Source organism: Myotis daubentonii, chromosome 18 (assembly GCF_963259705.1).
Source record: "Myotis daubentonii chromosome 18, mMyoDau2.1, whole genome shotgun sequence".
Lineage (NCBI taxonomy): Eukaryota > Metazoa > Chordata > Mammalia > Chiroptera > Vespertilionidae > Myotis > Myotis daubentonii.
This window is the reverse complement of record NC_081857.1, coordinates 43910404-43937833: the sequence shown is the minus strand read 5'-3', so window position 1 is coordinate 43937833 and position 27430 is coordinate 43910404. Positions and strand designations below refer to the sequence as shown.

General features: G+C 49.2%; 1 protein-coding gene and 1 pseudogene across 4 annotated transcripts in view; both read right to left on the bottom strand.

The window, feature by feature from the left end:
• Nucleotides 1–1944: 1944 nt before the first annotated feature.
• LOC132220811 (butyrophilin subfamily 3 member A3-like) overlaps nucleotides 1945–27430 on the bottom strand; it is a 60684-nt gene continuing 35198 nt past the window's right edge. The window contains exons 1-9 of one of the 4 annotated variants that reach the window (XM_059674416.1): nucleotides 12883–13030; nucleotides 10347–10480; nucleotides 9806–10147; nucleotides 7924–8205; nucleotides 6403–6666; nucleotides 6186–6212; nucleotides 4986–5009; nucleotides 4564–4590; nucleotides 1945–2668 (exon numbers count right to left, since the gene is read on the bottom strand). In XM_059674416.1, coding sequence (XP_059530399.1) covers nucleotides 2007–2668; nucleotides 4564–4590; nucleotides 4986–5009; nucleotides 6186–6212; nucleotides 6403–6666; nucleotides 7924–8205; nucleotides 9806–10147; nucleotides 10347–10480; nucleotides 12883–12992 — 1872 coding nt within the window. In that variant the 5' untranslated portion in view covers nucleotides 12993–13030 and the 3' untranslated portion in view covers nucleotides 1945–2006. Of the gene's footprint in view, nucleotides 2669–4563; nucleotides 4591–4985; nucleotides 5010–6185; nucleotides 6213–6402; nucleotides 6667–7923; nucleotides 8206–9805; nucleotides 10148–10346; nucleotides 10481–12882; nucleotides 13032–24433; nucleotides 24455–27430 lie in introns of those variants that run through there. The other 3 variants (XM_059674417.1, XM_059674418.1, XM_059674419.1) reach the window with 3 other exon arrangements.
• LOC132221475 (U2 spliceosomal RNA) lies at nucleotides 24936–25080 on the bottom strand (annotated as a pseudogene).

Below are 27430 nucleotides of genomic sequence, written 5' to 3'. Positions count from 1 at the left end.
GGCCCATGTGAGTTCACAGCGAGCCTGTGGGGCAGGCGAGGAAAGTGCATGTTTCAGTTTTCAGTCAACAGCTGGTGATTCTGAATTCTCTGGCAACACCAGACCTGCAGACTCCGTCCTCCCCTGGTCGTTTATTTTCTAAAAGCCCAACACGACCCTCACCCAGATCCCTTACCTCCCCCACTCTACACTCCAGTGACCAACAAAAACAATAAAAGTCCCCCAAAGTCTCTTTTTTATATATATGCAGAAACCTAGATAAAAAATGAAATAGAATCAGAAGAAGTGCAAATACAAGCAATTTGGTGGTAGAGAGAATCAGGGGTTGGTTGGAGGAGGGAGCCAGGCATGATTCATATCCAGCCGTCTCCTTCACGCCCCCCACTGAAGATGGAGCCCTCACGGAGCATGTGCCCTGACTGGGAATGGGGAATCAAACCTCGACCTTTTGGTTCATAGGTAGACGCTCAACCAAAAAGCCACACCATGTGGGCCCAAGGCACATTTCTTAACATGTCCCACCGATTCCTAAATGCTTTCTCTGGAGGCCTCTAATTCCCTTCTGACTCAATTTGACACTAAAATTAGCACTCTAGCAATGACCCCACTAGCTGTTATTTTTGGACTTGGTTCCCCATTCCTTTAACCTAAATTTTTCCGTCACATCTGCCAGCTGGCAGAAGGAATCCAGATAATCCCAGCCTGCAGCATTCAGGCTGGAATGACAACCTGGGTCCCACCACTGCAGGAAACTCAGTTCTGCCAGCAACCAGAATTAGCAAGAAACAGACTGTTCCCTGGACCCTCCAGGAGGAGCCAGCCTGCAGACACCTGGATGTCAGTCCGGCCAGAGCCACACTGGGCTTCTCACCTACAGACATGTGAAGTAAGGAATCTGTGTTGCATTAGGTCATGAAATTTGCGGTTTTTATTAGCAGCTTACAAAGCTAATACAATAAGGATTTTGTGAAAATGTGGTGCGTAAGCTGTGGGGGTGAAAATCTAGAAGAAGCTCAGTTGAGGAATGAAGAATAGTAACCAATTTATTTAACAAATGTAACCTGACCACCACCTGCCAGGTGGAGGGGACACAGTGGTGACCAATCACAGTGGTGGTGATGGAGTGGCTTTTCCCCAGGACCCAGCAGTTACAGGAACCTCCGGGAACATGAACACATGCTCAGCGTGGAGTGTCCCTTTCCTGGAGATGGGGCTACACTGTGATAAAAATTCCACTGCAGTTCACCTGGCTCCCTTCCCCCAAATTCATGCCTCACACATGAGCTTTAGGGATGAAGCTGGAGGGTTAGTTCAGCTTCATGATCACAGGTCTCAAGCTGGTTAAGAATTTAGCCTCTAGTCCTTCTCAGCTCTGGGTGATGTGGTCACTGGGAATTCATTCTGTGGACGACGTCATCATGGAGAGCCAGCCAATGGAGCAGTGGACCATGGCTCTGACAGTCCCCTTGAAGGAACCAGATAGGGTGTGGCCTTCATAGTCACCTACAGTGACCTTCTCCCTGGGGCCCTGGGAAGGGAACCTCAGGCTGCCCAGGACCCTGCCCAACAGGAACAACTGGCTGCAAAGGAACAGACTGGAGGTAGAGGGAGGGTCAGAGGTCAAACACCTCCCAGCAGCACTAGTTTCTGCATGAATTATATGTCACTTCCCTGGGCCCTGCCTCCCATTCCACACTTTCAATGAGGCCTCCTCAAAGGGGTGTAGGGAGGATTAGTGAAAGAAAGTCCCCTGAAGCATTTAGCCCAGCACCCACCACCTTCTAAGTTACCTGTGAATTGACCTATGGTTGCAGGAAGGGAGCTGAGTCACCTTTGGAAAGTTAACTTCCTACACCCTGGTCTCATCTGTCATGTGGGAAAGTTGAAAGATAACTAGTAAAGTGCTTCACTCAGTGAGTTTTTAGTAACTATGTTCCTGATGTAAGTATGTTCCTGATGAAAGAATGTTCCTGCTGTGAGCTTTTGCAGTTAAGCTGGCCCTCAGCTCAGTGCTGGGGAGAGGGAAGCAAAGATATTACTTCCTCCTGGGGGTCCTCATTGCCATTAGCTGATCCTGAGGCCACTGGGGTCTCCAGGGAAGGGCCAGGCAGTGGGTCAGACACAAGGGAACTCCTCACTCCTTTTGGTGCTGGGCAAGCGGTCAAGGCAGTGGACTCATGTGACCAAATCCTGAAAAAAGGCCACAGAGGCCCAGAGAAGGAAGCTTGTTGGAAGGTGAAGATGTGTGATCCATTGATGGCATCATAGAACGAGACCTCCCGCATCTCACAGTCCAGGAAAACCCCCACTCTTTTAAGAGGGTTGGCAATTGTGAGTTTGGTCCGGGGATCCGTTCGAGCCTGGAATTCATGCCCACCCGACAGTGCTATTGTCCAGAATCCATTCTCCGGTGATATTGTAGCATAATATTTTCTCTCCACGTTCTCCCTACACACCCCTAAATGCCACTGTTTCCTGTCCCCCACCTCCACCTCCCAGAAGTGTCTGCCTGAAGTGAAGCTCTCACAGCCCAGCACACAGTAACGATCTTGAAATCTCTTGGGGTTGTCTGGCAGGCTCTGCCTTTCTAGTGTACAGTTCAGGCTCCTCTGGTCGTCAGAAATAAGGAGGCTGGGGTGCGCGGTGTCCGGATCCAGAATCACGTCCGCTACAGAGAGTTCCAATGGTGTGGGGTCAGCCATGGTTTCAGGATCTGAGAGCCTCAGGCTCCAAGGCTTGGGTCTGGCTGGTGAGACCCAAGCCCAGAGCCTGGGGTCCTAGCTGCGCTGACTGTGACCCTCAACAAAGCCAAGAGAAACCACAGGGCCTGCTGTTCAGTGAGGAAGGAAGGGTTAGGAAACTGGGGTCACACTAACCCGATCTCAAGTGGCCACCTTCCTTCTATCTTTCTCCTGTTTCCTCCCCAGAAGGACTGTGCCCACCTGTGCTGCAGAGTCACATGGATTCCAAGGGCCCCAACCCTTGCTCTACCTTCCTGAGCTGGACGACTTCCTTTTCTGCATGATCTCTTTACACACACACACACACACACACACACACACACACACACACACACACACTCACTGCAATGTGGCAAGTCTCAATGTGATATCTGTAAAATGCGAATAAAAATACTCATCTCCAGGATGGAATAAAACAGAAAGTGAGCGGTATGTAGCCCAAGGCCAGGCATGGAGGAAGCATCTGGTATGGTCATAGTGACCAGGTCTCTGCTGTGCTGGGGCCATGCTGGGCTCTATGTGATCCTCACTCCCCACCTCCCTCTTTGCCCAGGAATCGTCCTCCTTGGGAAACGTCACTGGGTTCTCTTGCCTCTGGTCACCTGTTGACTTTGGCCAAGGGCAGTGCTGGCTGAAGCCTGGAGGGAAGGAAAGAGGCACAGCCCCGACTTCCCCACTTCCTGTGATGGAGAGGCTCTAACAGAGCAGCCTCCTCAGGCAGCCTCTCCCTGAGCCACAGCCTCCTCAGGGCTCCAGTTACTGCTCCCCGTCCCTCTGCCTTGGGCCTGGGGGTGGTGGCAGCTCCTACTGCTGTGAGCCTGGGGCACTGCGCTTCCTTGTGGTTTCCCTTAACATCCCCCCACCCCCCGCTTCTGGAAGTAGGTCCTTCCCAAAACCCTCTGTAATCCGTAGACGTGGCTGAATCAAACCAACTCCACCTCTGTGTCTCTGATTTCCTTTATCTTCTCATGCTGTGACCTTTGACCAACCCCCCTGTCCTTAGCCGGCACACCAAAGCCCTCAGGGTGATGATGATGTGTGTTCCTTAAAATGTAGCCATAAACAGTTCTGTTAGTAACACTAGAATGACATGACAAGGAGGTCAACACCAAAGGTGATGGTATCGATTATAAAGAACCTTCCACCACAAGACCGCTGGGAGGTAAGGCTGGTTCTGCCACACTCCTTGTCCCTTTGTCCTGTCAATCATTAGCACCTGAATTGTGTGTTTAAAAAAGTACTGTAACAGTCTGTGCAGACTGACACCTATTCTGTCTGCTCCAACCCCACACCCCTGTGAGTAAATGACTCTATAATACAGTCTGTTATAATCTAAGGAGTTGCCTACATCACTTTTAGGTCTTAAGAACCTTCTCCTGACTGTGGTCATCACCGTCAGACATACACCCATCATGAAGAGGCCATGGCTTCCCTCTTGGAATTTTGACCAACACACACTCATCACCTCATCTAGTCTCTCCTCCACCCTCACATAGTAGGAATGACCACCATCATCTCCAAGGGACTCAGAGACATGGCACACCTTGAGGAGGCTCAGGGCAGGAGGGGCAGCAGCTGGGCCAGGTCACCTCCTCCCTCTCTCTCCAGCCCCCGCCCCCAGCTCCACCCCTCATGACTCCTCCTTCCCACACAGACCTGGGGAAGCCCAGGGCATCAGCTGTCCCTGGCACTCTTAGCAGCAGATGGGCACACTGTGGGGACCTCATGCCACCCAACCAGAAGTCTCCCAGTCAAGAGCTGTAGAAGAAAGAGGGAGCCAGGCCCCTGTGTTGTCCCAGGGAACACATAATCATCCACTCACCAGGTTGGTAAAGGGCCATCTTCCAATCTGAAAAGAAGGAGACACAGGCAAGGAAAGGTCATCATTTCTGTTCTTCCCCCACCATTCTCCTCAGTGAGCCTCTTCTCTCTCCTTCCCACGAATATCTAGTTTCCTTCCTCCACAGCTCTGAGGAGGAGGCAGAAAAGCTCTCAGAATGTTGGGCTTCCCTCCATCACGGTGGGGCTGTGGGTGATGGGGCCAGGCTGTGCCCAGGTGTGGGCGTGTGTGGCAGCAGGTGAGGGGACGCTGGAGCTGGGAGGTCCTCTCTGGGTGTCCAGAGAGGCAGGGTGGTCCTCCACAGACCATGAGCTCTGAGCAGGGTCTGATGACCCCTCACCAGCACAGAAAGGGTTTAAGGACTTTGTACACAAGTGCAGGAACCAGAGAGCAGAGTCACTCACCAGCATAGGCCTGAGACCTGTCACCTGCAAAGGAAGACAGGCAGGGTCACCTCCACTGTCATTTCTGAGTCCTTTCCTTTTTCTTCCTTTTGACCCCCCACCTCCCACTCCATTGTCCTGTTCAGTTCCCTGCCTCCCCCTCCTCTTTAAAGTCACCTGCACCTAGTGACCTGCAGGCACCTATGGGGCTTTCCCAGCTGCACCTGCAGGTCTGTCCTGTACGTGTCTGTACAGCAGTCACCTTTAACCATCGTTTCACTTTCTGAAGTTGCAGTTACCCTCTGTCACCCACAGTTGGAAAAAATAACATGGAAAATTCCAGAAATAAACGGTTCATAAGTTTATAATTGCACATCATTCCGAGTAGCGTGATGAAATCCTGTACCATCCACCTCTCACTTGTCAACCTGAGAACCATCACTGTGCCCAGCATGTCCACCCTGTGTTCCTCGCATGAGCCACTTAGTCACTGAGGAGCCAGTTCTATGGTCAGATCTGCTTCAGCATTACAGGGCTTGTGTAAAAGTCCCCGTGATGTTACTTATTAATGACCCATCATTGCAGTGATGCTGGCCATTGGGGTGCGGCAATGAGAAGCCTTCCTTTAAGTAAGAAGGAGAAACATACTACACAGAGTGTGGTGCTATCCATGGGCCAGGCACCCACTGGGTCATGGATCCCATGCACCTGACATATGAGGTGACTGTCTTTGTCCTGTACCTGGCTGGGCTTGCCATGTGCATACGTGTATGCATATGTGTGCTGAAATCCATTGATCTGAATCTGCATGATATCCTAACATTTTCCAAAAAGAATTAGGCGACTTAATGAGAAAATTTCAGACACTACTTTTCAGCAGTTATGATAAATCTGGGACAACTGACACCAACCCCTCCTTCTTAGAAGAGAATTTCTCTCTCCTTCTGGTTTCCTCCCAGCAGCCTTTAGATTCTGTAGTGCAGTCAGGGAAGGTGGCCCTCACATCGAAGTCCATCTCCTCCTCTACTTTCTGGGGTTCCCTGGACATCCGTATGTGAGCGGTCTGGTGGAGAGAGCCTGACCCCTTTCTACAGGGAGGACCCCCCTGCCCGACCTCCGCTATCAGTGTCCCCATTCCTTCCCCTGGGCAGTCAGGGGTGAGGAAGGGGCTGGTCAGGTCCCAGCAGAGTCTCAGAGGCAGGTTCAGGTCTAGGTACTCACGCTCCAGGTACTGCTTCTTCCTCCACCCTGAAGGAGAAATGGGAGGGGTCAGTGAGGTGGGTCACCAGGGACCCCAGAACCCTCCTGGCAGGGGATTGGGTCTTACTGAGCTCCTTCTGCAGATCCTCTGGAAATAAGCAGAAAGAGAAGGTGCTGTCAATGAGATGGAAAGGGGGACCCACACCTGGGTGGATGGCCTGGGGCAGGGAGGGCCCACCCACCTGCAGCCAGGCCTCACCTTTGGTGCATCGCTCCAGCTGCTCCTTCATCCATGCTGCTTCTTTCTCAGCTTGCTCATGCTCCTTCGCCGCCAGCGCTGCTTCTTTCTCAGCTCGTTCCCTCTCCTTCTCCTGGCTCAAGGCCCTGATTCTCTTCTGCTGTTGCCACCATGAGATCACCAACCCAGCCAGAAGCCCCAGCAGAGCCACAAGGGTCATGCAAAAGGCCACCTGCCAGGGCTTCGTGCTGGAGAAGAAGGGGCCTGGGGAAGGAAAGCCTCAGCGGTTGGCCCGAAGGGTCATGAGGTCTCTCAAGAGGAGCAATGACCATTGTTCTCCCTAAAGTTCCCAGAACTCTTTCTGTCACATATACTAGGGCCGCAGGAAGCCCTATTCTTGCAGGAATCTTCCTGCAACGGGCCTCTAGTATATATAAATAAAAAACATAAACATCTTATTTTTCTTGCTCACACCACAGGCAGCATCTACGCAAGCTGCTCCACAGCTTGTTTCTCAGTGCATAGTGGGCCCTGAGGATCTTTCCCTCTCAGCATGGAGAGCACGCCTGTGTTTGCTTCCACAGGGCAGCTTCCACTGCACAGGGGTCCCCATGGGTGGCATCTGAACTGTCTGTGACTTTCCTTATTATAACTGATGTTCTAAGAAATAACATTGTGCCCTGGCTGGTTTGGTTCAGTGGATAGAGCATTGGCCTGTGGACTGAAGGGTCCACAGAAGATTCTGGTCAAAGGCACATGCCTGGGTTGTGGGTTTGGTTCCAATCAGATGGCAGCCCATGATTCCCTCACATCATTGATGATCCTCTCTTTCTCTCCCTCTCCCTTCCTCTCTGAAATCAATAAAAATATATTTTTAAAAAAGAAATAACTTTGTCCATCAGTTATATCACACAACCCCAAGCTGATCTGTCAGAAAAATTCCTAGAACTGGGATTTGGGTAAATAAATAAGTAGTTTGGATTAAGATTCTTCTACTCCCCTCCTCCCCAATATAAGCTGTGTCAATTTATACAAAAATATACCAACTGATACCAACACACGTCTAAGAGTGTCTGTCTCCCCACAGTCCTGCCATCAGTGTTTCCAACTACATGGTTTGTTTGCTGCCCATCTCACAGGTGGAAATGTCTCCCTGCTCAGTGAGACTGGACATCCTTGGCCGAGGTATTTCCTTCTGGGAACCATTCATTTCTGTACTGAGCTGTTTCGTGTTTTGAGGAGCTCAGCCCTTTCTCCAGGACATGTCTGCACACACTTTCCCCACTTTGTCATGTGTTTGCTGAGAGTTACCATTTGCCCCTTCCCCATCGCCTGTCCCAGGTGGAGGTGGCAGGGATGCTCAGAAAATGTCTGTGACATCAACAACTTCAAGGGGCAAAAGGGCACCCAGGTCCCTGCTCTGAGCCTTATGTTCACTGTACAGACCCAGGTCAGCAGCAGACACTCAGGCCTCCTTCTCTCAGTGGCCACAGTGAGCACAGTGTGGGGCCAGGCACTCACCTGCAATGGAGACCCTGGCTGTCTTCTCCTGGCTCAGCAGGGGGTTTCTGAATACACAGAAGACCCCCTTGCCAGAGCTGCCTTTCAGGATCACAGAGGACGTGACTGCATACAGACCCTCTCCATCTACAGTCCCAGGCGCTGCCATGGCAGGCAAGCTCTCTCCCCCATCACCTCTCCACTCTACAAGGGGCTGCGGATACCAGCCTGCAGACGTGCACTCCACACGGATCCCTCCATCCTCATTGTCCTTCATTTCAATGTGAAGATCAGATCCCAGGGCTGGGGAAGGAAGAGTGAGCCTGAGTCATGGGGAGGCTTCTGTGTTGGTGAGGGTCCATCAGGAACGGGGGCTCACTCCACTAGATCACGCAGGCAGGGTTCACTAAGGAGCTGTTTGCCACGTGTGCTGTGCAGGGGACACTGTTCCATGCGTTCACCACTGCCTGACCCTCATGGACCCTCGAGCTTGATCCAGCTGGATCTGGGCCAGAACAGAGACTGCTTCCCACGGATCCCCTCAGAGACACCTGGACCCCTCCTCCTGCCCAGTGTTGGTTCCTAAAATTGGCCCTCACCACCCCCCTATGCATGTAGTCATTCCCCCTTAACTGGGAGGGTCATAGCCCGGACCCTTATCTATCCTGCCTGTCCAGTGTAAGCTTTAGGCTTTGCCAGTTGTTGGGGAGGATATGCATGTTGTATTGCTGCCGCCCACGCTGTTCCCGGTATGAGAGTCACCGTGGTGAACTCTTGATATCATTAATCTAGAGTTTACAGCCTCTTTTTTGGGTCTTTGGACTCAGGGAATTTTTATTTTGTGGTTGTGGAGGGGGTAGGACTACATGGGAGAGAGCTGACCCAGGGCCAGGAACAGTGAGTTGTCACCATCAGTCCCTAAACTCTTAACCCAAGGGGAGGTGAGAGGAAGCCTTTTGAAGACTTGGAAGAACCCAGTCCTGTAGGGAGGGATTTCTTAAGAGGAGCTGTGGTCTCAGTAAGGGATGTAGCTGAGGAGGCCCTGCAGGGAGAAAGCCAGGACCTCCAACCCCACCTTCCTTCCTTCCTGTGCAAGGCAGGGCTGTGCCCCGAGAAAGAGAAATGATGTTGGACATGAACAATTCCATGGAACAGCAGCATTAGACAAGGATGCTTTGTCCCTGTGATGGGTCAGGACAAATAAAGACCACTCAGTCATCAGGTCTGAACATAGAATAAAATATAAACAGTGTCCAGACCACAGCAACCAGCAATCATCCCCTATCGTCGGTGAGAGTGACCAGTTACACCCCACACCATCCTGACAGCATCTGATCCAGAGCAAAGTCAACCTTCCATAAACCCTCTCCTAATCTCTTATCACCCCAAAAGTTATACCAAGTCTCCCTGACACCCCCTCATGGGGACACCCCATGTTTCCACACTGTGTGTTCTCCTCACTGCAACAAGTACCAAACTCAACTTGTCCAACTGCAGGTGTAATCCTGGGGTCTTGGTTGGAGGACATGGAAGCACAGGTGATGTCCCTGAAGCTCAGCCTCCCTGGAACCACTGCAGCGAGCACCTGGGGGGCCCAGGTCCACTGCCTGGAACACACCTGAACCCACTCAATTGTGTGCCCCCCAAGAGGGGAGGTTTTCTCAGCCTTCCTGCCCCGACCCCACATCCCTGCTGAGACCCTGGTGGCTGCGGGAGGGACGTCTTCACTTGGTTCAGGAGGAGCCCTTCCTGCAGGAAAACCTGTGTCTGTCAAGGGCCCAGAGAAGCAGAGGTGGAGGAGGGAGGCAGCTGCTGGGGTGTAGGCAGAGGTCTGTGAGGTGGGCTTGGAGCCTGTGTCCCCAGGCCCCACAGAAGAAGGAGCTCAGAATAGCCTCAGGCTCACCTGCAACCTTCAACTCCACCTGGGCTTTTGCAAGGAAATCATCATCTTGGAAATAACACTGGTAGGTCCCACTGTCAGAGGCTCTGACCTTGTGAATCCGCAGGACAACCTTCCCCTCAGTGATGTCCTCTCTTAAAATTGACGTTCTCCCTTGATACTCTGCTATCTCTGTTTCTTCCTTGCCATGTGCATATGCACGCACCACCTGCCTGAGGCCGAATCGCCGCCACATCAGCTCCATGGACTCAGCACTCATCTTCGGGGACAGGTGACAGAGCAGCTCAGCATCTTCACCCACCATGGCCAGGATGGGCTCAGGGGGTCCAATCACAGCAACCTGAGCTGGTGAGCAGAAAGGGGTGCTCCATCAGAGGGAGCTGGAGGCCAGAGGGTCAGGGGGTGTCCCAGGTAGGGAGGGTAAGGTAAGAAACACCTGGACAGGGACTCAGTCCTGACAGGTGTACAGTGTGAGGAGGAGTCAAAGATTCTGACTGGGCATATAGGTAACTGCTCCTGGTACATAAATGCAGATGGTCCCTACCTGAGCAGGGATTGAGCAGCTGGACCAACGCAAGGCAGACAGGCAGGTGGAGCCGATGGAAGGCCAGGGACCTCACCATTGTGGGCTGTTGTGCAGACAGAGAGACACCAGAAGGAGCTGGTAGAAATGACGACCTGGAGGAAGATGGAGAATCCACGTGAGACCTCTGCCTCCCCAGGGCCGACCCCCAGAGCAGCCACCATCACTGGTGACCCCAGAGCCTCCTCTGAAATGCCTGCTTGGGAGTCTCTTCACCTTTGACTCCAACATGGAAAATCACCCTAAAGCAATGGTTCTCAACTTTCCTAATGCCGCGACTCTTTAGTACAGTTCCTCATGTTGTGGTGACCTCCAATTTCACTGTTACAAATTGAACATAATTAAAGCATAGTGATTAACCACAAAAACAATATGTAATTATATATGTGTTTTCCGATGGTCTTAGGCGACCCCTGTGATAGGGTCATTTGACTCCCAAAGAGGTCTCGACCCACAGGTTGAGAACCGCTGCCCTAAAGGATGAACCTTAAGTGTCCGTCCCTTGGCCCTGGTCACCTGGGAGTCCTGGGCTCTGTGGCCAATGGGCTCACAAGCTTCCACTTGCCCACACGTCCTGGACAGCCTGTCCGCGCCTCCAGCATCTCACTCTGATTAACGCAGGACCCCCCTCTCTGAGCCCTGATTCTAGTGGGGCCCCTCAGTCTCTGCTCCACCCCGAATGCTCCTGCCTCCCTCACTTCATGCCTCTCCTCAGCCTCCAGGGCCTCCCCCTGCACTCAGAGCAGGAGCTGGAGTCCTCTGCTCCCTGCACTTCCTAAATAATCTGAATGTTTGAAATTTAAATTTTCAGAGAGGGGAATATATTTCCACTGATTTGGGGGGATAATCATTGTTTTTATTCTTGATCATAAACTATTTCAAAATAAAAATAAGTCAAATTTAAATAAATCATAATGGGAACCACATACTTTGCTACATATGAATGTAAATATTTCTGGACATATTTTGGAGAGATATATATTTGCCTTAAAAAGTTTTATTCTTTAACCCAAAAATATCTCTTTAAGGAATTACTCCTAAAGAAAAATCAGGCATTAATACAAAGCTTTATATTTGATGCTGTTCATCATAGTAAAATCTACAATACCAGAATGTAGATACAATTTAAATTCCCAAATTGGATCCAATTTTGTAATAATGACAAAAATTTTATAAAAACATGATTCCTAAACCTGCAGCTATGATCACACTCAATGGTGAAAAGCTGAAACGTGATTCTCTAATCACTAAGGTCAGGAAGAAGACAAGGACGCCACTCTCACCCCTCGTGCTCCCACCATATTGGAAGTCCCGGCCACAGCAGTCAGACAAGACAGAGGAATAGAAAGCATACAGATCAGAAAGGAAGAACAAAACTCTCACTATTTGCAAAGAATGTGATACAGTATGTAGAAAATCTGAGGATTCCACCAAAAAAACCCAACAAAACCCATCAGAACCAATCAATGAGTTTAGTAATGTTGCAGGATCGAAAATTAGAAACCTGCTGCATTTCTATACAGCAATAATGAATAATCAGAAGGAGAAAATTTTAAAATCGCATTTACAAGTTTACCCACAAAGCATAAAATATCCAGGAACAAATTTAACCAAAGAAATGAAAGACCTATAGACTGAAACTATAAGACACTGAAGAAGGAAATGGAAGAGGATACAAATGAATGGAAGGATAGGATACACCATGCTCATGGGTTGGAAGGATTAACGTTGTTAAAATGCCCTTACTGCCTAAAGCAATATCCACATTCAATGCAATCCCTATTAAAACACCAATGGCCTTCTTCTCAGAGATAGAACAACTCATCCTAAACTTATATGGATCCACAAAGACCCCTAATGTCCAAAGAAGTCTTGAGAAAGAACAAAGTTGGAGGCATCCTACTCCCTGATATCAAACTATACAAAAGTGTCTACACTAATAAACAGCATGGCACTGGCATATAAACAGACACCCAGTTCAATGGGGGCAGGCAGAGAGCCCAGGAAAGGATCTTCACTTATACAGTCAATTAATCTGTGACAAAGGAGGCAAGAATATGCAGTGGGGCAAAGACAGTCCTTTCAAAATGGTGCTGGTAAAACTGGACAGACACATGCAAAAAAAGAGTAATTGGTCACTTTCTTACACCATATACAAGAATAAACACAATATGGATTAAAGATTAAATGTGAGACCCAAAACTATAAAACTAGGAGAAAAAAGGCAGTGAACATCTGACATATCTCTTAGTAATATATGTTTTCAATGTGTGTCCTCAAGCAAGGGCAGAAAAATAAACAATAAGCAAATGGGACCATATGACACAGACAGACAATCTACTGAAGGGAAGAATATGTTAGCCAACGATACATCCAATACAGAGTTAATATGCAAAATTTATTTAAAAACTCATACTATTTAACAGCAAAAAAAAAACCCCAAAAAAACCCAAACAATAAATTTAAAAAGGGGCAGAGGACGTGAATAGACATTTACCTAGAGAACAGGTACAGATGGCCAACAGACATATGGATTGGAAACCCTCTACTGTCAGACAATGTGATGTTTATCCATTCTTCGACTGTTGTATACGTATGCTGTCTCATATATTTTTATATTACAGCTAGAGGCCCAATGCACGAAATTCATGCAAGGGGCTCGGCACTCGCAGCCCCAGCTTCGCCTGGAAGGTTGTTCGACCCTCTGGTCTAATTAGAATATTACCCTTTTATTATTCTAGATTACATATAATTCTGTAATGAACATCTTTTCATATAAATCTTTAAGCCACACATCTTGTAGCCTACCCCACCATTATTTTAACATTATTTCTGTAAATGTGACTGCACATAAACAGCCTGTTTGCTTAAGAATTCTAGGAACTAACGTCAGGAAAAGCAGACTCCAACCCTCAGACATTCCATCTCCGGAAGATTTGCTGACCTTCAACCAGTAATCTGCACAGACCGTGTTGGCTTGCACTTAGTCCCCTCAGCAGAGAACTCTCAACACCCTCCTTTTTATTCCTTTACTGTAGCCCTGCACACGAATTCGTGTGCAAGTAGATCGCTGTGGCTTGCCTCAGCTGGACATCTGCCCACTGCTGGTGGTAGCACTCCCGCCCCTTGGAGCTCTCTGCCTGCTGCCCCACCCTCCTGTAGCTCTCCACCACTTGTAGATTGGTCCTGACAGTATGGTGTATGGATAATTAGCATATTCCTCTCTTACTATATAGGATTATTCTTCCCTCCTCTCTTCTTCCTTACAAAAATGCCTGGCCGTGTCCAACTGTCTTTGCAGCATGAGTCTACCATCTTCTGAAGCTGCAGGCTCTAGAATAAACCAACATTCCTTCCACCAGTCCCATTATCTCCATTGGTCTTTCAAGTAGCAGGCAGTTGAACCTGGGTTCAGTATCAACCTGTCTTTTAGAATCTCTTAGAACACATCCCAGAGAGGAGCAGGAGAGCCTGTCAGAGGCCTTAATGACCACAGTAAGTTCTTAGGAACATGCAGTTGTCAGACTCACTCATTCCGGTTACCTCCCTCCCACAGTTTTCTGAGTTCAGGCCTTACCTTGCCTGCCAACCAGGTCTCACCACGTCCTCACCTGCAGGCTCACCCAGCTTATCAGCCTCTCTCCTAAGGAGACCTGGGGCTCTGGCTTTTACCAACTCCCCCCACTTACAGTTGGCACTTTCAGCTGAAAACCACAGCACAAAGGCCCTCCTTAGGTCTTCATTGCAGTTGAGTCTCTGATCTGGAGGAAAGGGTGGGGAAAGAAAGCTTGCTCAGGAGGAGAAAAAGTGCAAAGTCCCTGTTTGAAAGCACTTGTCATAAAAAGAATGATAATAACCTTTACTTTGCTCTGGGTGTGTGATCTGGGGTGCTCTACAAGTGTCCACCTGTTGCTGGTAGGACTAGAGTTCTTTGAGTGCTGGGGAACAAACATTCCTTGAGGCCCCACAGGAGGATGAGGTTCTGGGGAAGCTTTATTTCTCTGCAATTAAACCCCTGAGTTTCCAAGGGCCCATCTCCCTCCATCCTGACATGAAAAAAGTCCCATTTTGTCTTCAGCAGAACCAGGATTGCAGCCATTCCCAGAGTGTCTGCTCCATATTTGCACAGTCCCAGCCAGTCCAGCTTCTGGCTGGGGGAGCTTGTGCTCCCAGCTGTAGTCTATGGCGTGTGGGGTGTACATGGCTATGCTCCATTCAGCTCCTAGGACCACATGGCAGCCTAGCAGGGTCACTAGCAAGGAAGAAGCAGGACAGCAAGCAAGACCAGAGAGAGAGAGAGAGAATTCTCAGCCTGGGGACTCTGTATTCCCTAATGTTGATGGCCTTGCATTGGGTGCACCCTTTTAGCCAATGATATCTGTTCCCAGGTTAGACTGACAGGCAGGCCCCTTCCCTCCATCACCCGACTTCACTGCACGTGTGCCCATTTTCCCTTTCTGGAGCCTTCACCAGTGACTTCCAGGGAATAGACTGGCTCCCTGGGGAGTGTCAAGTTGCAGCTTCCTGGTGAGGCTGCCCAGATGACCTTGCTTATTATGTCTGGCCTCCCCTTTGCTCCTTCCCTATTATTAATATGAATGACCAGCTAGTTATGAGGGAAACAGGTGTGTGTGTATTACACAGGATTCTACTGCAATCATGTCTCAAAACAGCAACCAGGCCTCAACACAAACACCGAACATCTCAAGAGATTTTATCAACATTTATTTTCTCCTTTGTTGGTCTACAGGGGGACAGGGCAGCTGGTCCGGGTGGGCTCGCCTGGGCCTGGCTAACTGGGTTGGAGTCAGGGCTGCAGGTTGGGTTCCTGTCAGTTGCAGGGGTCTCTTCATTCTGGGACCAGGAGCTACAGGACACATTTTCATTTCCTCCTCTTCCCCCCTCCCCTCACCCCTTTCTCCTCCAACTCTCCCATCCTAGTATCTCTCCCTCCTTTTCCGGTTTCTGTCCCCCCCACCTCTTCCTCCAACTTCACAGATGATTATCTTAGAGCCAGTGGTTCTCAACCTGTGGGTCGCGAGCCCTCTGTCGGTCGAATGACCCTTTCACAGGAGTCGCCTAAGACCATCGGAAAACACATCTTGAATATATAATTACATATTGTTTTGGTGATTAATCACTATGCTTTCATTATGTTCAATTTGTAACAATGAAAGTACATCCTGCATATCACATATTTACATTACGATTCATAACAGTAGCAAAATTACAGTGATGAAGTAGCAACGAAAATAATTTTATGGTTGGGGGTCACCACGACATGAGGAACGCTATTAAAGGGTCGCGGCATTAGGAAGGTTGAGAACCACTGTTTTAGTCCTCTCCTCCCCTAGTGGCCGCAGCGCATCACTGCACCCTGTGCAGCTGGAAATGGAGCCCATCTCTCCCTCCATCCACCAGGTCTCCTGCCAAGTTCCCACACCTTTAATCTAAAACCTTCTTTACAATTTTAAAACTGTGATCTACAGTAAGAAATACATTTTATAATGTAACTGAGGACACACGCGATTATATATACTGCATTCTCTCATAGTTCCATCCGTGTGTATTGACGTTTGGTCTCTACATAATATATTGATTTCCTGTACCATCAATGGCCCAGGACCTGCAGGTAGAGAACTGCTCCATGGCGGCTGTCTTATGGCAGAAACATTAGGCCCCAAGTCCTGTGGGCTCTGCTTTTGTTGTCCACAGATGGGACTTGGGCCCTCAAACATTACCTTCATGCTACAGTTTTTGATATGGATTGTTAAATAATTTTGAAAGAGAAAAATGTACTTCTCTTCATGTTCATGTTGAAGACCCTTTCACTGGGCATGAGGCAGCGCAGAGAGTTTTCTGAGGCAGAAGGTTAAATACTTGGGCTAAGGGTTCTTGCCCACCCTCCCCATCTCTGTATCAGTCCCCACCACACACCCATAGCAGCCCCTGTACAGCTGCACGTTGGTTCCCTAGGTCTGTCTGGTGCACAAAGTGCCACAACTGGGCGGCTTCAGCCCCAGAGCGTTGTCTTCTCAGCTTCAGCTCCGGATCCCCACAGGGTGGTCCAGGATCTGCCCTAGTGTTGGGGTTCCTGGCAGTCTAGGCTTTTCCTGGTTTGTCTCTGCCTTCATTCTCACGTGGTTCTCCCGTGTCCCATGAAGAAGCTGGGTCAGCCCTGACTTCCTGCTAAATGCAGCCGATGACGGGAATGCCACTAGGTGGTCAGTGAGAAGGTCCTCTCTGGATTTAACTCAGCTGTGATACCATCACCCCTGGAAAGTCTCATCTCTGAGCTGTTTTACTTCATACTTTAACTACACACGAGTGAAGGCGAGAGAACACTGACATTGATGAGGGTGGTAGGTGTGGGAGAATGGGCTTGAGGTTCTGAAGGCCTCAGCTCTCCAACCACCACCCTGGGGTGTCCTGTCAGATTGTGTTATTGGCTTAAACTACAGAGATTTTCTCAGTTAACAAAACAGTCCTGAGTTTAGGAGGCAGCGGCACTCTGCAGCCCTCCTCCTTGTGGTCTTTCCTGTTCTAGAGACACAGGGAAACTAACACTTATTGGGCGACATGTCCCAATCCTATGAAATTCAAATGGCAGCCCATACATGCGGGTTTACTAGAAGAGCCAACCCTTCCATCTAAGATTGTGCTACAGGAGGGGCTGTGGAGGAGACCCCGGGGTCCGCACAGCCAAAGTATTAACACCCGGCACTTGACAGAGAAAACATTTCTAGGTCCCGGGCCAAGTCTACTCCTACTAATTTCTAGGTAGAAGACAAATAAATTGCTTCAGCATGAAAAATTCACTGTTACTAGCCTTTTGAGATTATCTGGCCTTTTGATTTCCTTTTTCTCTTTTCAGAGGCAATGGTGTGTGTGTGTGTGTGTGTGTGTGTGTGTGTGTGTGTGTGTGTGTGATTGGGGTTGGGGACAGGCATGTGTTGAGGTGAATATAAGTACCCTCTTCCCAAAGCCAAAGAATTTCATTCAAGTTGCTAGACTTGTGGGGGGCAGGGAAGATATTGGGGGACACCAGGAGGGGCCATGGGGTGAAGAACAGAGCCAGACAGCAGTTGTTATGGACACTTGTGACTCATTCAGAAAACACTCAGTGAGAGTCCTTGGGAGACTGAGTGACAGGCCAAAGCCCTTTCTCTCTCTCAGGAGGCAGCAAACAGAACCATGGCAGCCAGCACAGGCTCCTGCCTGCCAGTGGATGGTCGGGTGGGCCCAGCACCCCCACACCCACCTGCTGCTCCCTTCCTGGGCCCCAGACACCAATCGGGCCACTGTGTACATTTCTTCTAGAATCACCTTCCCAAGGCACATTTCATAACACTCCCACCTGTGCCTAAATGCTTTCCCTGGAGCCTCCACTACCTTCTGACTCAGTTTGACACAGCAGTCAGCACACGAGCAATAGTCCCACTAGCAGTGACTCCAGGACTGGACTCAGTTCCCCATTCCATTCCCTTCACCTGAGTTGTTCCCTCACATCTGCCTCCTGGGAAAACAACTCCGGATGCTCCCAGCCTGGAGGGTCACAGCTTTTCCTGAGCCAGGAAGGAATGGCAACCTCGGTCCCACCACTGCAGGAAACTCAGTTCTGCCAACAACCAGAATTAGCAAGAAACAGACTGTTCCCTGGACCCTCCAGAAAGGAGCCAGCCTGCAGACACCTGGATGTCAGCCCAGCCAAAGCCACGTTGGGCCTCTCACCTACAGACATGTGCAGTAAGGAATCTGTGTTGCATTAGGTCATGAAATGTGTGGTTTTTATTAGCAGCTTACAAAGCTAATACAATAAGGATTTTGTGAAAATATGGTGGGTAAACTGTGGGGGTGAAAATCTAGAATGGTGGTTCTCAACCTTGGCTGCACGTTAGAATCACCTGGGAATCTTTTGAAAATCCTGATTTCTGGGCCTCATCCTTGGATGAGGGTAGCTGGGCCTCGGAGGATGAGGCCCAGAAATCAGGATTTTAAATATATTTCTTTATTGATTTCAGAGAGGAAGGGACAGGGAGAGAGAGATAGAAACACCAATGATGAGAGAGAATCATTGATTGGCTGCCTCCTGCACACCCCCTACTGAGGATTGAGCCCACAACCCAGGCATGTGCCCTTGGCCAGAATTGAACCTGGGATCCTTCAGTCCGCAGGCTCTATCCACTAAGCCAAGCTGGCTAGGGCTAAAATCAGGATTTTATTTTATTTTATTTTTATTTTTTTTTGAGCAAAACAAAATCAAATTTAATGGTCTTAAATGCAAAAGTAAAAACAAACAAAAAACACAAAAAAGCAAAAGAAAATTAACAGAACAACCCAAAATGTCAAAGCAATAATGAAGAGAACTTTTTTGAGGGTTAATCTTTAAAACTACAAATCAAAGGTTTTCTTTTTTTCGTTAATAGATAATTGGCAAGAAGTAAGTACTTTCCTGCTGAGTGTTCATATGAAAGCAAAGTTTCAAAACAAAATCCGACTAAAGTAGAAAAAAGTCTAGCACTCACAAGGGATATGAGAAATATAATGCTCAAATGTTCATGTTATTAAAAATAGAGCTATCTTATGCATTCGAGCTATGTTAAATGCTTTTGGAAACTGGAGAAATGGCTAGAACAACAATATCTGATGTGTGGGGCACTGTGCATAAAATCAGGATTTTAAAAAGATTCCCAGATGATTCTAATGTGCAGCCAAAGTTGAGAACCACTGATCTAGAAGAAGCTCAGGTGCAAAGTGAAGACCATTAACCAATTTATTTAACAAATGTAACCTGACCACCACCTGCCGGGTGGAGGGGACACAGTGGTGAACAATCACAGTGATGGTGATGGAGTGGCTTTTCCCCAGGACCCAGCAGTTACAGGAACCTCCGGGAGGTTCATGCTCAGTGCATGCTCAGCGTGGAGTGTCCCTTTCCCAGAGATGTGATAAAACTTCCACTGCAGTTCACTTGGCTCCCTTCCCCCCAAATTCAGGCCTCACACATGAGCTTTAGGGATGAAGCTTGAGGGTTGGTTCACCTTCATGATCACAGGTCTCAAGCTGGTTATGAGTTTGGCCTCTAGTCGCTTCTCAGCCCCGGGTGATGCGGTCACTGTGAATTCATTCTGTGGACGACATCATCATGGAGAGCCAGCCAATGGAGCAGTGGACCATGGCTCTGAGAGTCCCCCTTGAAGGAACCAGATTGGGTGTGGCCTTCATAGTCACCTACAGTGACCTTCACCCTGGGGCCCTGGGAAGGGAACCTCAGGCTGCCCATGACCCTGCCCAACTGGAACAACTGGCTGCAAAGGAACAGACTGGAGGTAGAGGGAGGGTCAGAGGTCAAACACCTCCCAGCAGCACTAGTTTCTGCATGAATTACATGTCACTTCCCTGGGCCCTGCCTCCCTTTCCACACTTTCAATGAGGCCACCTCACAGGGGTGTTGTGAGGATTAGTTAGTGAGATCCACCTGTAGCATTTAGCCCAGCATCCACCACCGTCTAAGTTATCTGTAAACGTGAGATATGGATGCAGAAAGGGAGCTGAGTCACCTTTGGAAAGTTAATTAACTTCCTACACCCTGGTCTCCTCATCTGTCATGTGGAAAAGTTAAAAGGTAACTAGGAAAGTGCTTCACTCAGTGTGTTTTTGTAAGTATTTCATTGCTGTAACATTTTCTTATTAAGGAGGCCTTCTGCTCAGGGCTGGGATGAGAGAAGCAAAGACCTTACTTCTTCCTGAGGGTTGTCATTGCCATCAGCTGAACCTGGGGCCACTGGGGTCTCCAGAGAAGGGCCAGGAAGTGGGTCAGACACAAGAAAACTCCCCATTCATTCTTGTGCTGGGCAAATGGACAAGGCAGTGGGCTCCTCTAAGAAAGCCCTGAAAAGAGGCCACAGAGGCCCAGAGAAGGAAGCCTGTGAGAAGGTGAAGATGTGAAATCCATTGATGGCATCATAGAAGGAGACCTCCCCCGTCTCATAGTCCAGGAAAACCCCCACTCTTTTAGGAGGGTTGGCAATTGTGAGTTTGCTCCAGGGATCCGTTTGAGCCTGGAAGTCATGCCCATCAAACTGTGCTATTGTCCAGAAGCCATTCTGGGGTGATATTTTAACATAATGTTTTCTCTCCACATTCTCCCTACATACCCCCAATTGCCACTGTTTCCTGTCCCCCACCTCCACCTCCCAGAAGTGTCTGCCTGACGTGAAGCTCTCACGGCCCAGCACACAGTGATAATCTTGAAATCTCCTGGGGTTGTCTGGCAGGCTATGCATTTCTTTTATCCTCCTCAGGCTCCTCTTGTCCTCAGAAATAAAAAGGGAGGGGTGTGCGGTGTCCGGATCCAGAATCACGTCCGCTGCAGAGAGTCCCAATGGTGTGGGATCAGCCATGGTTTCAGGATCTGAGAGCCTCAGGCTCCAAGGCTTGGGTCTGGCTGATGAGACCCGAGCCCAGAGCCTGGGGTCCCAGCTGCCCTGAGTGTGACCCTCAGCAAAGCCAAGAGAAACCACAGGGCCTGGTGTTCAGTGAGGAAGGGCGGGTGAGGAGGCCTGGGGTCTGCCTAACCTGTCATCTGAAGTGGCCACCTTCCTTCTATCTTTCTCCTGTTTCTTCCCCAGAATGACTGTGCCCACCTGTGCTACATAATCACATGGATTCCAATTCCTACTCAAATGGATTCCAAGGGCCCCAACCCTTACACTACCCTGATGAGCTGGATGACTTCCTTTCCTGCACGGTCTCTTTTCACACACACACACACACACACACACACACACACACACACACACACACACTATTTAAAGTCGCAAGTCTCAATGTGATATCTGTAAAATGGGAATAAAAATACTCATCTCTACAGTAGAATAAAACAGAAAGTGAGCTGTATTTAGCCTAAGGCCACGCATGGAAGAAGCATCTGGTGTGGTCACAGGGACCAGGTCGCTGCTGTGCTGGGCCATACTGGGCTCTATGTGATCCTCACTCCCCACCTGTCCCACCCTCTTTGCCCAGGAATCTGTCTTCCTTGGCAGCATCACTGGGCTCTCTTGCCTCTGGTCACCTGCTGGCTTTGGCCAAGGGCAGTGCTGGCTGAAGACTGGAGGGGAGGAAAAAGAGGCACAGCCTCGACTTCCCCACTTCCTGCGATGGAGATGCTCTAACAGAGCACGCCTCCTCTCAGGCAACCTCTCCCTGAGCCACAGCCTCCTCAGGACTGCTCCCTGTCCCTCTGCCTTGGGCCTGGGGGTGGTGACAGCTCCCACTGTTGTGAGCCTGGGAACTGCTCATCCTTGTGGTTTCCCTTAATGCCACCCTTGCCTCTGGAGGTAGGTCCTTCCCTAAACCCTCTGTAATCACTGGGCAGACGTGGCTGAATCAACCCAACTCCATCTCTGTGTCTCGAATTTCCTTCATCTCTTCATACTGTGACCTTTGACCAACCTCCCCCTCCTCAGCAGGCACACCAAAGCCTTCAGGGTGATGATGATGTGTGGTCCTTAAAATATTGCCATAAACACTTTTGTGGGTAACACGAGAATGACATGATAACGCAGGTCAACACCAAATGTGATGGTATCGATTATAAAGAACCATCTATCACAACATCACCAGGAGGTATGGCTGGTGCTGCCGCACTCTTTGACCCTTTGTCCTGTCAACCACTAGTACCAGAGTTGTGTGTTAAAAAAGTACTGTAACAGTTCTGTTAGCGGTGAATAGTCTGTGCAGAATGACACGTAGTGTGTCTGCTCCCACCCCACATCCCTGTGAGTAAATGACTCCATAATGCAGTCTCTTATAATATAACGAGTTGTCTACATCATTTTTACGTCTTAAGAACCTTATACTGACTATCGTTATTACCGTCAGACACACATCCATTGTGAACAGGCCATGACTTCCCTCTGGGAGTTTTGACCAACACACACTCATCACTTTGTCTAGTCTTACCTCCACCCTCACATAGTAGGAATGACCACCATCATCTCAAAGGGACTCAGAGACATGGTAAACCTTGAGGAGGTTCAGGGCAGGAGGGGCAGCAGCTGGGCCAGGTCACCTCCTCCCTACCCCTCCAGCCCCTGCCCCCACCTCCACCCCTCATGCTTCCTCCTTCCCCCACAGACCTGGAGAAGCCCAGGGCAGCAGCTGTCCCTGGCTCTCTTGGCAGCAGATGGGCACACTGTGGGGACCTCATGCCACCCACCCAGAAGTCTCCCAGTCAAGAGATGGAGAAGGAAAAGGGAGCCAGGCCCCTGTGTCGTTGTCCCAGTAAACACTCATTCACTCACCAGGTTGGTAAAGGGCCATCTTCCATGCTGAAAGGAAGGAGACACAGGCAAGGAAATGTCATCATTTCTGTTCTCTCCCCACCCATTCTCCTCAGTGAGCCTCTTCTCTCTCCTTCCCACCAATATCTAGTTTCCTTCCTCCACAACTCTGAGGATGACACATAAAAGGTCTCAGAATGTTGGGCTTCCCTTCATCACGGTGGGGCTGTGGGTGACGGGGCCAGGCTGTGCCCAGGTGTGGGTGTTTTCAGCAGTAGGTGAGGGGACGCTGGAGCTGGAAGGTCCTCTCTGGGTGTCCAGAGAGGCAGGGTGGTCCTCCACAGACCATGAGCTCTGAGCAGGGTCTGATGACCCCTCACCAGCACAGAAAGAGTTGAAGGGCTTTGTACACAAGTGCAGGAACCAGAGAGCAGAGTCACTCACCTGCATAGGCCTGAGACCTGTCACCTGCAAAGGAAGACAGGCAGGGTCACCTCAACCATCATTTCTGAGTCCTTCCCTCTCTCTTCCTTTTGACCCCCCACCTCCCGCTCCCTCTGCCTGTTCAGTTCCCTGCTTCCCCTCCTCTTTAAAGTCACCTGCACCTAATGACCTGCAAGCACCTAGTGGGGCTTTCCCAGCTGCCCCTGCAGGTCTGTCCTGTACGTGTCTGTACAGCAGTCACCTTTAACCATCATTTCACTTTCTGGAGTTTCAGTTACCCTCTGTCACCCACAGTTGGAAAATATTACATGGAAAATTCCAGAAATAAGCAATTCATAAGTGTTAAATTGCACATCATTCCGAGTAGCATGATGAAATCCTGTGCCATCCATGTCTGATATGCCAACCTGAGAACCATCCCTGTGCCCAGCATGTCCACCCTGTGTCCCTCCCATGAGCCACTTAGTCACTGAGGAGCCGGCTCTGTGGTCAGATCGGCCTCAGCATCACGGGGCTGGTGTGAAAGTCCCCCTGACGTTACTTAATAATGACCCATCATTGCAGTGCTGCTGGCCATTGGGGTGTGGCAATGAGAAGCCTTCCTTTAAGTGAGAAGGAGGAACCTACTACATAGAGTGTGGTGCTATCTGTGGGCCAGGCACCCACTGGGGTCATGGATCACATGCCCCTGACATATGAGGTGACTGTCTTCCTCCTGTACCTGGCATTAGCTTGCTGTGTGCATATGTTTATGCATATGTGTGCTGAAATACATCCATCTCAATCTGCATGATTCCTGCCAATTTCCAAAAAGAATTGGGTGACTTAATGAGAAAATTTCAGACACTACTTTTCAGCAGTTATGATAAATCTGGGACAGCTGACACCAGCCCTTCCTCCTTAGAAGAGAATGTTCTCTCTCCTTCTGGTTTCCTCTCAGCAGCCTATAGATTTTGTGGAGCAGCCAGGGAGGGAGGACCTCACCTCCTTACTCCATCTCCCCTCTCCTTTCTGAATCCATTTCCCCCTCTCCCTGGAGATCTGGGTGCGAGCTCCCCGTGGAGGGAGCCTGACCCCTTTCTCCAGGGAGGAAACCCTGTCCAACCTCCCCCATCAGCGTCCTCATTCCTTCCCCTGGGCGGTCAGGGGTGAGGAAGGGGCTGGACAGGTCCCAGCAGAGAGTCTCAGATGTCAGTCCAGGTACTCACGTGGCAGGTACTGCTTCTTTCTCCACCCTGCAGGGGAAACAGGAGGGGAGGGGTCGGTAAGGCGGGTAACCAGGGACCCCAGAAACCCTCCTGGAGGGGGATTGGGACTTACTGAACTCCTCCTTCAGCTTCTCTGGAAATAAGCAGAAAGAGAAAGTGCTGTCAAGGGGATGGAATTGGGGCCCCCAAGTGGTGGGTGGGTGGCCTGGGGTGGGGAGGTCCCCCCTACCTGCAGCCAGGCCTCACCTTGGATGCTTTGCTTCCATTTCTTCTCCTGACTCAAGGCCCAGATTCTCTTCTGATGTAGCCACCATGAGATCACCAACCCAGCCAGGAGCCCCAGCAGAGCCGGAAGGGTCACCCCCACAACCACCTGCCAGGGCTTTGCGCTAGAGAAAAAGGGGCCTGCAAGGGAAAGCCTCAGCTGTTTGCCCGAATGAGCGCAGGGTCTCTGGGAGAGGAAGTGACATTTCTCTTCCCAAAGTGCCCAGAACCCTTCCCGTCACACAGACTAGTGTCCTAATGTCTGGCTCTCACATGGGAATATTTGGAGTATAATGTACATACAGTCATTGGAGTCTCCTCTCCACCCCCGCCCCCATTCATCAGCATCTCATTTATCAGCCCAAAAATCAGGATTTTAAAAAGATTCTCAAGTGATTCTAATGTGCAGCCAAGGTTGAGAACCACTGACCTAGAGAGCGAATTAAGCTCTGCTTCTTACTACACTTGATCTTAGCCAAAAGGCCGAGAAGCGATAAGCTCTGCTTCTTTAGATTCAACTGGGTGTTTGTTGTTTGGGTGTTTGTTGTTTGGGTGTTTGTTGTTTGCATTTTTTGGATTAGTTGTCGTTTTGGACTTTTCTCCCCTTATACATGTATTTTTTTCCTCTTCGTTTTCTTCTCTTTCTTTTCACTCTTAAATTTTGTCCTTTTCTCGATACATTTATGTACTCTTTTCTCTCTCCTAATTCTCTTTTCTCTGGTGGTCATCTTTCTTTGGGGTTATTGGTATCGTGAATCCATTTGTGTTTGGTCCCCTGTGTGTTGTGTCTTGTCATGTTGTATTTTGTGCTTTTAAGTCAATACAGGAGAGACAGAACTACATAACCAGATACCCTGAGAGGAGCAAACATGGGGAGACAAAGAAAAAAATATATATCCCAAGAAACGAGAAACACCAATCAGAAAGGATATATGCACCCCTATGTTCCTAGCAGCACAATTTACCATAGCTAAGATTTGGAAACAGCTTAAGTGCCCATCAGCAGATGAGTGGATTAACAACTATGGTACATCTACACCGTGGAATACTACGCCGATATAAAAAGAGAAGGAATTTTAACCATTTGCAACAGCATGGATGTATCTGGAGAGCATTATGCTAAGAGAAATAAGCCAGTCGGAGAAAGATTAATATCACATGATCTCACTCATATGTGGGATATAATGATCAACATAATTTGATGAACAAAAATAGATTCAGAGACAAATGGCAGGGGAGGTGGTGGGGGGGATAGAGAGCAACCAAAGGACTTGTATATATATACACACACACATACACTGAGTGGCCAGATTATTATGACCGGCCAGATTATTAAGACCACCACATCAGTACTTCATTGACACTTCCAAAAATACTGAATATTGAAAACTTCCTAAGCAAATACTCTCAAGGTTTTATTATTATTATTATTTGCATAACTAATTCACTTCATTGTACTGATGGGGTGGTCCTAATAATCTGGCCACTCAGTGTGTGTATATATATATCATCGTATATTTTTTGCTTACACCACAGGCAGCATCTACGCATGCTGCTCCCCAGCTCATTTTCTCAGTGCATCAGGGTCCTGGGGACCTTTCCCTCTCGGCATGGGGAGCACGTCTGTGTTTCCTCCCACAGGGCAGCCTCCACTGCACAGGCGTCCCCATGGGTAGCATCTGAACTGTCTCTGACTTTCGTTATTATAATTGATGCTCTAAGAAATAACTTTGTGCCCTGGCTGGTTTGGCTCAGTGGATAGAGCATTGGCCTGTAGACAGAAGGGTTCCAGGTTTGATTCCAGGCAAAGGTGTGGGGAGCCTCTATAGGGTTAAACCTCGGACTGACCTGTTGGCAAAGTCACAAACAAGTCCCAGCTTAGAGGGCACAATCCTTTTAGCATAATTAGGCTTGACCTTATAATGCTCTCTAGATCTTACCTGGGAAGCTGATGGGCTGAGGGAAGTGCAACAGGAACAAAAACAAGTGAAACTCACAAGAACAGTGTAAACAAGTGAAACTCACAAGAACAGTGTAACTATGATAACCATTACCTTGTTTACCTCTGACTATAAAATAATGGCTCAGCTTGCCTCTGGATCTTTCTCTGTGGCCTCAGCCAGGCTCAGGGAGATCCACGGAGACTAAAGAGATCTAGAGAGTTCTGAACGCTGTCTCCGTCCACACCTTTGGGAGCCCCTGGACCACTGGGGCTGGCCCCCAGCACAAAGGCACATGCTGGGTTGTGAGTTTGGTCCCCAGTGTGGGGCGTGCAGGTGGCAGCCCATGATTCCCTCACATCACTGATGTTCCTCTCTTTCTCTCCCTCTCCCCTCCTCTCTGAAATCAATAAAAATATTTTTTTTAAACAAGAAATAACTTTCTCCATCAGTTATTTCACGCACCCCAAGCTGATCTGGCAGATAAATTCCTAGAACTGGGATTTTGGGTCAGTAAATTCGTTTGGATTAAGATTGTTCTAGTGCCTCCCAATATAAGCTGTGTCAATTTATGCAAAAAATATACCAACTGATACCAACACACGTCTAAGAGTGTCTGTCTCCCCACAGTCCTGCCATCAGTGATACCAACTACATGGTTTGTTTGCTGCCCATCTCACAGGTGGGAACGTCTCCCCGCTCAGTGAGACTGGACACCCTTTCCCGAGGTATTTCCTTCTGGGAACCACTCATTTCTGTACTGAGCTGTTTCATGTTTTGAAACACACTTTCCCCGCTTTGTCTTGTGTTTGCTGAGAGTTACCATTTGCCCCTTCCCCATTGCCTGTCCCAGGTGGAGGTGGCAGGGATGCTCAGAAAATGTCTGTGACATCAAGAGCTTCAAG